This window comes from Ursus arctos, unplaced genomic scaffold (genome assembly GCF_023065955.2).
Source record: "Ursus arctos isolate Adak ecotype North America unplaced genomic scaffold, UrsArc2.0 scaffold_8, whole genome shotgun sequence".
Taxonomy (NCBI): domain Eukaryota; kingdom Metazoa; phylum Chordata; class Mammalia; order Carnivora; family Ursidae; genus Ursus; species Ursus arctos.
Window position 1 is genome coordinate 63,137,918 of NW_026623100.1, and position 11,050 is coordinate 63,148,967.

Consider the following 11,050-nt stretch of genomic DNA (forward strand, 5'->3'; position numbering starts at 1 on the left):
TACTGAGACAATGGCAAAGAGCAGATAGCTCATTTAAATAATAATGACAATATGTTACACTTGTTAAGTACTTAACAGATGCCAGGGACTGCTCTATGCACTTTATATATATTGCCTAGTTTAATCCTCGTAACAACCATATGAGGTAGGTACTATTATTGTTCCCATTTTATCAAAGAGGAAATAGAGGGAACAGAGAAGGGACAGAGAAAATAAATAACTTTCCTAAGATCACACCACTGGTCAGTGTTGGGAGTCAGGATTAAAGCCAGACTGATCTGTAATCTTAATCTCAATGCTATACTACATACTAACAAATCTAACTAAATCCAAAGTTTAAGCTTCCATAAGGGGGGGGGGGCTTTAATCAAAAGAAAGCAGGGGGGATGGGGAGAATTGTCCCACTTCACGTCAGGTTGGAGTAATGAAGGCCTGATTTACCCTTCCACCCGAAACAACAAAAGACCAAAGGAAATAGATGAAATGCAGTTTTCAAGGACACTGGACATCAAGGCAATGAAAGACTGTGATCATAAGAGACAGGATACAAATAAGGTGGGTCTTACAACTGGCCCCTGTATCTGCCTTGAGAGTTTCCAGGTCTCAGTGCAAAGAGAGGGAAACCAAGAGAAGCACAGAAGACTCCCTGAGTTGAGGAGACAACGCTGAAAGCCAAGGAAATCCAGGGAGCTAGAGTTCACAGGAAAGAGTATCAAAGAGGAGAGAGATACACAGCAAAAGAACCCCAAAGATCGATGAAGGGCCTTCTTGAGTATTTAACATGCGCTTGTGAGGAAAACATGAGGTAAGAGAAAGAACCATCCTAAAGGATTAAAAAAAATTAGAGCCCAGCGCTCATAAAGGGCCTAAAATAGTGCCTGTTCAGATGAATGGATAAAAAAAAGATGTGGCATACACACACACACACACACACACGCGCGCACACACATACACACACACGTGCGTGCACACACACACACAGGAATGTTACTCAGCCAACAAAAAGAATGAAATCTTGCCATTTGCAATGACATGGATGGAACTAGAGGGTACTATGCTAAGTAAATTAAGTCAGTCAGAGAAAGACAAATATATGATTTCACTCATGTGGAATTTAAGAAACAAAACAGAGGATCATAGAGGAAGGGAAGGAAAAATAAGACAAAAACAGAGAGGGCGACAAACCATAAGAGACTCTTAACTCTAGGAAACAAACTGAGGGTTGCTGGAGGGGGAGTGGGTGGGGGGATGAGGTAACTGGGTGATGGGCATTAAGGAGGGCACTTGACAGAATGAACAATAGGTGTAATATGCAAGTGATGAATCACTAAATTCTACCTCTGAAACTAATATACTATATGTTAATTAAAGTGAATTTAAATTAAAAATAAATAAATTAATTAAAAAAATAAAATAAAATAATGCCTGTTCTCACCAAAGACTAGAAAAAAATTCACAGGGCACTGGGTAGCATACTGAATAGTGAGTAATATTTAGCCCCAGATTAGCACTGCTCCAGAACCACCTAACAAATCATAAAACAAGACCCAAAAGGGCCAAACTATTTCCAAGGAACTTAACTGCATCCCACAACAAAATTTAAGAATACTTACAGGAATAGAAAAATATCCAGCACCCAACAGGTGAATTCACAATGTCTGGCATCCAATCACAGATTGCCAGGCATGCAAAGAAAGGGGAAAACATGACCCATAATCAGGGATAATCAATTGAAACAGACCTATCCTTGACACGAAATTATAATTAACAGAAAAGAACATTAAAATAGTCATTATAACTGTATTCCAAATGTTCAAAAAGTTAAGTAGAGACATGGATGATATGAAACAGACCCAAATCAAACTTGAGAGACGGAAACAACAGCTGAGAGGAAAACTACACTGGATGAGATCATCAGCTGATCAGATATCACAGACGAAAAGATTAATGAACTTGAAGACACAACAACAGAAACCAACCAAAATAAAACACAAAAAGAATTTTTAAATATGAAAAAAGCATCAGTGAGCTGTGGGACAACTTCTAGTGGTCTAATGTTCATGTAACTTGAGTGTCTTAAAGGGCCAAGGGGCAGAAAAAAATATCTGAAGATATAATGATCTCCCAAACTGGAAGAAAACTGAAACCAACAGGTCCAAGAAGCTTCACAACCCTCCCACAGAAGGACATAAAGAAAATTACACCAAGACACATCACAGTAAAATTGCTCAAAACCAATGATAAAGAGAAAATCTTGAAAGCAGCCAGGCGGGAGGCATTACATTCAGAGAAACAAAAATTACAGCAGATTTCCTATCAGAAACAATGCAAGTAAAAAGACAATGGAGCAACATCTTCAAGCACTGAAAGAAAAAAATTAGCCTGGAATTCTATACTCACCAAACCTATTTCTCAAAAGAGCAGGTAACATAAATATGTTCCTAGACATCTAAAAGCTGCAGATCTGCACCACATGAACTGTTCGAAGAAGCCCTTCAGGCAGAAGGAAAATGGTATCGACTAGAAATCTAGATCTGTACAACAGAATAAAGAGCACTGGAAATGGTAACTACATGGGTAAATAAGACATATTACCATTACCTAAATCCCTTTAACTCATTCCAACCTCCTCTCCTGTCATTCTGCCCCTCAACCACTTTGCTTCTCAGCCACAATGGCCTTCCATTAATTCTTAGGATACGACAAAGTTTTTTTCCCCAACTCTGTGCCTTTAACTTCCTATTCTTCTGCCTGGAACACTTTTCTCCAGGCTCTTCATGTGCCCAGCTTCTTCTGACTCCAGATGACCACCCCATCTACAACAGACACTCTGCACCATTATCCACTGTCACAGCACCTTGTTTCTTTTCTCCACAAAATTCATTAAAACCTATAATATTTATGTTTTGTTTATGAGTTTGATGTTTATTGTCTTTCCCCACTAGAATGTCTGTCTCAGTCACTGTGCTATCCCCAGCATCTAGGACAGTACCGGGCACATAATAGGCCCTCAATAAATAATAAATACAATTCAGGATGCCACTTTTCAAGGGGACACAGACAACACTGTAACTAAGAAGGAAACAACAAGAATGAAAACAGTCTAGAAGTCCTGACACCGAGAGACTGATGAAGGAACCAGAAACTTGTAGCCTAAGGGACTACAGCCTAAATAAAAATATTCAAATTATCTCCAAATATTTGAAGGCTATCATATAAAGAAGTATGATCCACACATCAAAAACTAGTATCAGTTGGCCAAAGTTTCAAGGAGACATATTTCTTTTTTTAAAGATTTTATTTATATTTGACAGAGAGAGAGAGACAGCCAGCGAGACAGGGAACACAAGCAGGGGGAGTGGGAGAGGAAAAAGCAGGCTCCCAGCGGAGCAGGGAGCCCGATGCGGGACTCGATCCCAGGACCCTGGGATCACGCCCTGAGCCAAAGGCAGACGCTTAACAACTGAGCCACCCAGGCGCCCCACAAGGAGACATATTTTGAGTCTATATATAAAAACAACTTTATCACAACTAAGACTTTTTAACCATAAAATGGGCTGTTTCATTAGTTTCCCACTACTGAAGTTATCCAAGTGGCTGAGTGGTTATTTGTCAGAGATCCTGAAAATAGAATTTCTATAGTAAGAAGTGAGTAGGGAAAGCTGACCTACAGGTCCATTCAGATTCTAAGAATGTATAACTCTAAGCATATGGGCAATGTTTAATTTCAGTTATACGAAGGGGTCAATGGCCATTATCACCTTACATTCAGTGTGTTTATTCAACAAACACTGACTGAGCAACTAATCAACAATCACTACATCAGCCCTAATAAGATAAACAGAAACAAAGCATGATTGCTACTCCATCCCAAAGAGCCACAGCCCAGGAGAGCTGTAGCATAAGACAATTAGGGCTCAAGACAGAATGGAGTGCGGGCCATAAGCAAGGCACTAAGTGCTTTAGTTAAGGTTTCTCCTGCATAATTGATTGTTATATCTGAAAATAAACCCCGTCCACGTTTTGTAAAAGCTGCAAATAACTCCAAGGATCTAGGCACAGGTTTTATGCAATACGTTTGATGACTGCAAGGCAAGCTGCTACAGAATCTGAACTTGGAGGTGAGTAATTATTAGAATGGATATGACTAAAGAGATAAATCCCCTCACCTAATAATTTTATATCTACTAATATTTAAAAATTGCATTTCTGAACAAAAAAAACAAATAAAAAATAATAGATATTGCATGGTCTCTGCCTCCAAAGACAATTTGAAATGATGACCCAATACTTAACTTGAAAAATTCTAACTAAACTAGAAATGTAACAAATCTATCAAATTTATCTCCTGGTTTTCTTTTGTTCCTTTATCAGCGATCTGACAAAATACAGTTCTGGGGAAATAAGCCTAAAGAGGTAAAAACTAGAATAGCTATAAATTTACATGTTACGAAGGAGATTTAAGTGAACCGATTTAAATATGAACCAATCCCACTCCACATTCCAGGGAAAGGTCTCACACTCTCTACCTGAGTACATGGTTTTTTTTTAAGTTTTACTATATTTGTGTACAAATTATAATTATGATGGAAGACAACTAAGACAGGATCCATTAGGCTTGCGTATGTACTGAAACACATAACTTGTTACATTGTCCCCCAAATTTGGATCATTTCAGCAGTGATTATTTGGTAAATTAGATCCTAGCATTTCAGAGACAGCAAGGCCCTTAGAGATGGCTAGCTCATAATATTTTGTTTTGTCTTAACACATGGCTTTTCAAGCAAGTCAATATATTTAACCAAAATAAATATATCAATAGCAAAAGAATGCTAGATGTCTAAGCACCACTGCATTCTAAAAATAAGAGCCTCTAAATCCATCATGGTGCTTAAAATGAACATTTTTACATAATAAAAATGCTGACAGCAAAATAAAGCATTTAGCTTAAGAGGCAGAAAAAAAGCAATAAGCAATTGTAAGTTTTGAAAAAGGAAAACTAGCAATTTTATGAAAACCATGGCAAAGGGTTTTAGGAAAAATTATGAATGCAGAAAGGGCATAAGACAGAAGTCAAGTCTCCAGGCCACAGGGAATACACACAGCTACTTGACGTACCGCAGTCCGAAGGCATTGGTGCCGCAGAAATGGAAAAAACAACCGGTGTCTCCGAACTTGGAAATAAAAACGGGTATCTTCCAATCAAAGAATTTCCTTCTACTGGAAAATCTGGAAGGTCCTCTATGGTCATCTTCTAGAAAGCCACCTTTAATGAGAGGGAGAAAAAAGCAGATCTATTATATTTGTATGCAGCTCAGAATGATTGCCTTCAATCACAAAAAATGCCTATTTTCTTTTCATATATAACACACTGACTTTTTAAGATTTTATGTTTTAAAGTAATCTCTGCACCCAACATGGGACCTGAATTTACAAGCCCGAGATCAACTGTCCCATGCTCCTCCAATTGAGCCAGCCAAGCACCCCAACCTACTGACATTGTAAACTCCAACCTTCAAGAATCTCTTCTAGAGAGGAAGGGGAAACACAACTCCCTTTTAGCAAACTGTTGTTGAAGAATATACGTTGTTTCACGCATCTCTTACTGACATGTAATCTTTTTAGACAAAGCCCAGGGATAATAAAAAGCTATTTCCCAACAATAGGTGAAAAAAATTTTAAATGCTGAATTAATCTAAATGGCTGATGTTCTCTTTACTCACACTAACAAAGGGACGTACCATCCCTTGTAGATATATTTCTTTTTTTTTTTTTAAGATTTTATTTATTTATGTGACAGAGAGACAGCCAGCGAGAGAGGGAACACAAGCAGGGAAGTGGGAGAGGAAGAAGCAGGCTCCTAGCGGAGGAGCCCGATGTGGGACTCGATCCCGGAATGCCGGGATCACGCCCTGAGCCGAAGGCAGACGCTTAACGACTGCGCTACCCAGGCGCCCCTGTAGATATATTTCTATCATAGGATCTGACACAGGTTATATTATCTATCATCCAGTAATAGCTCATGTCACGTGCTCATCACATGAAAATCATCTACTTTAGAATGTTCTCATTATTTTCTGAAATCCCAGAAAACTTTACTGAAAATCAGTCACATCACTTACACAAACATGGATCTAAGAGCTTACTGGCATCGATCGCTTCTTACCAACGTACAAGACCTATTCGGTCTATCCGAGCAGAAGCTGGGAGGCCATGCCTTATAAACCACGTCACATATTACCTTTTCCCCAGAAAACATGAGAGCTTAGGATAAACGTGCTCTAAAGCGACTACTGCTGCAGCCTAGCGCATTTGGAAATGGCACAGAAGGCAGAGAAAATGTTAGTAAAACTGAATATAGAGATAACAAAGCATCCAGTTTCTTTTGTATCAAATCTTTAAAGTCTGAAATATTATGACTCTCTATATCTGTTTAAAATATATGCAAAAAACTATATTAAAAAACTAAATAAAAATGATTTTTGACCATTTTAGTAGAAAGAACAAATCAAGGTAGTTAACTGATAGCTTGCTTATTCTACCAGGTAATGTCATGCCAGATACTACTCAATGTGTGTTCTATTATACTTAGTTAGCCAGTCCTATATCTAACTTACCCATCTTTGCTCCACCATCGCCACCCTGCTCCAAAGAAACAGTCACCTCTCTGAGCTAACCAGTTCCTTTTCAACTTGATTCATGTTTTCTGAAGATTAGCAGGAACTGGTAAAGAGTAAGGTGATTTCTTTTTTCTCATAAAGTGCATGCTTATATGGATGGATATTCTATATTAAAGAACCTAATCCAGTGTTAAGTATGTTAAAGGTACTCAAATTCTCTTAGATGCTAAAGCTTCTTGCCACCCAATACTTTGCATCATTTTGACAGTAACTCTGCCACATAAACAGGAAAATAACAAGGAACTGGTATCACACAGCAGGGCGATCTTCCTCAAATACTTCAATTCCAACAAGTAACACACACCTTGAAGAGAGCCCTTCTTCAATATTATGGCTTCTCAGGGCTATAGGTAACTCAGGACTCCTACTTGTTGGCTTCTACTTCCTTGGCAGTAAATTCGGGCAAATATTCTAAACAGCATATGAAGCTTCCTTTAAAGTCAAGGAACAGAGGCAGTTCTTTCTGCCCATGGATCCTGTCCCTGGGCTTTAATAAAAACTTACCTTTTTGCACTGAAAAAAAAATAAAGTCAAGGGACAGAAACAAAGTTTAATAACTATTAAGGAACCATTATGTACAAGGCATCACACTATTCTAAATATTTCAGAGAATACAAAAGTGAGGAACAGACAGTCCATGCTTGTTCCGTAGCTTATCATCTACTAGGATGAATACAATAGTACTAATAACCATAGACAATGAGCTAGAATGGGATGCATCTACATTTGCTACGGGGGCTCCTGATAATCAGAAATGGTCCAGTGAAGAAAGCATCTCCCGAGATGGGTCTTGAAAGAGAAGTGGACAGACACCAGGGCAGAAATTTAAAAGAAGAGCATGTTAAAGGAACCGTAGGCTGGAACTCAGGCACATCTAGGCTCACTGTAAGTGAGAAGGCTGTAATGGTTTTTTTTAGGACCATACTTGGGGAGTATTTTATATACCTAATCAAAGACCAAATCACTTAATTCCATAAGCACTGGAAACCCCTGATATTTTAAAAGGAGAGTGTCCTGATTCAAATTGTGTTCTAGAAAGATTAATCTGACTACAATCACACTTTTGAACTCAGACATGTTTTTTATACTCCTAATTCTCCAGCCAAGTGATTAAGTGGCTATCTTTCTGAGTTGGTTAAGAGGAAACCACCTTTAAAAACCTCCCTTTCAAAGGGTAGAGTTTCTCATCCAAAAATGTTTTTTGAAAGTGATCCTGAGACCAACTGTAACTTCCTCGCAGGCTGTGGAGCTCCTTAAAGAACTGTATCTTGTACAACTATCACTCTCCACAGCAGCCAGATTAGTGTTTTACGTGTATTTAATATTCAAATCCTAGATTCATGGTGGAAAGATGATTCATTTAACCAAATGTAATAAATGTTGTCATTTTACATGCTACATACTTCAAGCCCAGAGAAGCTACAACATTACGTGGTCAATGTACTAAACACTCTTTGTACTTTGTGCCTTCGTTGCATTTTTCCCTAGTCCCATTTCCTCTCCTTTATGAAAAACTCAACATTCTACCTTTGCCCCGCTTAAGAAAACTGCACACCTCTAAAAACGTTGCTCAAGTTTTAGAATCCTTACTGAAAGCAATCTCTGGATCTGAAGATCTATGACACCTGGGATCTTGATCAAACTTGGTCAAACTTGAATCAAATTCCCCAAACTTTGATTGATACAGGAATCCCATCCTACGCCATTACCCCAAATCAGCATTGAGAAAATGCAACTTGTAACATGGCTCTAATATCTCATGATTTCTCAAAGATTCCTAGCCCATGTCCTAACACAGAATGGTGGTGAGTGGAGATGCCCACTAACTTTTTCAGGGCTAGTAGGCCTCACTAAAGAACCCCACTGAGGTCAAGAGACTCTCTCAGTTTTGGAATATGGTTCAAGGGCAGCATCTTTGCGCTACTGAACTAACAGGATATTAAGTTGTGTCTGCACAGGTTGGAATCATGAGGCCCTTCCATTCAATTTCATACTGCATCTTGCCATGAGTCTTTATTTTCATTAGATTCCCAGAAAAGTACTGTAACCAAAATAAGCATTTTAACCATACCTTTAAGTATCCTTTAAAAATTAAAAATAGGAAAAAAAAAAAGTAAAAATAGAATTACTATATGATCTAGTGATTCCACTACTAAGTATTTACTCAAAGAAAATGAAAACACTAATTCAAAAAAATATATGCACCCTATGTTTATTGCAGCATTATGTACAATAGCCAACATATGGAAACAACCCAAGGGTCCATCCACAGATGAATGGATGAAGGTGTGGGGTGTGGTGTGTGTGTGTGTGTGTGTGTGTGTGTGTGGAATATTAGTCATAAAAAAGAATGAGATCTTGCCATATACAACAATATGGATGGGCCTAAAGAGTATAATGCTAAATGAAATAAGTCAGACAGAGAAAGACAAATACCATATGATTACACTCATATGTGGAATTTAAGAAACAAAGCAAAGGAACAAAAAAGGAAGGAAAGAAGGAAGGGAGGAATGGAGGGAGGGAGGAGGAAGGAAGGAAAGACTCTTAAATACAGGGACAAACCAGTGGTTGCTAGAGGGGAGGTGGGTGGGGGGTGAGTGAAAAGGATAAAAAATATTAAGAATACGCTTATCGTGATGAACACTGAGTAATATAGTGACTGTACACCTGAAACTAATATAACATTGTGTGTTAATTATACTTTAATAAAAGATGATAACAAAAAAAAATGCTTTAATGTAACATCTCCAGTTACCCATTTATTTGTTACATACATGCATCTGTTCAATCGCTAAATAGGTATTTACAGTATTTAATACTTAGTTGGCTCTGGGCCCTAGAGAGATTATAATAGACACCTGCCCTCAAGAAGTTCATTTAGTCACTCAACGAACATTTACTGAGTGTTTCTAAGTCCTAGGCTAGGCATAGCAAAGGGAAAGAAAATAGGTATGCCCTTGTCCTTAGATTAGAACCTAGTACAGGATTCCTATACGCTGTAAGTACTGTATAGTTGTGACCAAGTGCTGGATTCAAGAGGGCCAGTGGAAGCTTCCTGGAGGACTAAAAATTTATGGCTGCAGTGTCCAAACAGGTATCTACTAGCCACATGTGGCTATTTACATTAAATTAAAAAATCAGTTCCTCCATTGCTCTAGCCCCATACAAGTACTCAAAAGCCACACATGGCTAGACATGGCTAGTGTTTACTCTGTTGAAACAGTGCGGAAACACTCCCCTCCTTGCAGAAAGTTCTACTGAATGTCACTGAAGCAAAACAGTGCTGCTCGAACTCCAGATGAGAAAATAATAAACAACTAGAAACAAATAAAGGTTAACAAAGCAAGCCAACAGCTTTGTTAGCCAACAGCACAGTTAATTATACATAATTAACAAAGGAACAGTAAGCCCAAAAATAACCAGATATTTGTAGGTTTAAACAGAGCAAGTTGATTCTATAACATAAAGATCATAAGTACGTGTTTCAAAATTAGAGGCGTTATAAACAATAAAAGACACCATATAAATATCACTTTTTTAAAAGGCACTTCTGGTGGAAACTGCATCTGGTAAATCTGAAATATCTGAAATAAATACTACAAATAATATACCACTTGCTAAATCTTCTATACAATCAAAATAAAAATATTCATTACCTTTAGAGATCTAATCTTACAGCCCTGGTAGTCCATTATCAAACGGAAGCATTAAAAATGCATATTAATGTTAGCAAAATAAGAGAGAACCGGGATGGTTTTGCATAATAAAAATGTGGAAAGCTAGACTTCTGCCATTTTCAATTCCCTGCTTTCCGTCCATAGTTGCTACATGTCCCACACCGCCTGATCTCCTGCCATTCAGACGACTTACTTTAAATTTTGCAGAAGATTCATAAATGTCAATGTGAAAATGAAGTACAAGTATCTGGGGGATGTTTCCAAGGAGGAGGGTGTTTCCTGGTTGAAAAATTTCAAAGGCACCAATTTGTACTATGATACTGCTACAATATGAACCACAGTCTAGCTGGGAACATACAGTTAAGTTACTATCCCAGGAGAATATCATCCTCTGATACATATCAAAACATTGTCTCAGAGTTTAAATCCAAATTGCCTCTTTAGTCTCTGGATGAATGAATAACCTGACATCTAAAAGAAAGCTGACGTTATAAACCTATCAATCTAATCTACAAGGATGAGGTCTAAACCACGTCTCTGTTTAGGGCAGGTCTCCGTGCTAGTGCTCCCCCCCAATCCCCACGATTTAGAATTAAGGAATCTCAGGACAGCCAAGGACCGGAAGCAAAGTCATTTGGTTTAGCGTCGCATTCCCACTGGCAAAAGGTTTCTTCAACAATTCAAGAAGCC

At 38.2% G+C, this 11,050-nt stretch overlaps 1 protein-coding gene across 7 annotated transcripts in view; it reads right to left on the minus strand.

Moving 5' to 3' along the window:
* CLIP4 (CAP-Gly domain containing linker protein family member 4) overlaps positions 1-11,050 on the minus strand; it is a 68,517-nt gene that overhangs the window by 56,188 nt on the left and 1,279 nt on the right. For all 7 annotated transcript variants that reach the window (XM_057309263.1, XM_057309262.1, XM_057309261.1 and 4 more), the window contains exon 2: positions 5,119-5,266. In XM_057309263.1, the coding sequence (XP_057165246.1) occupies positions 5,119-5,251 (133 nt within the window). In that variant the 5' untranslated portion in view covers positions 5,252-5,266. The remainder of the gene's footprint in view (positions 1-5,118; positions 5,267-11,050) is intronic.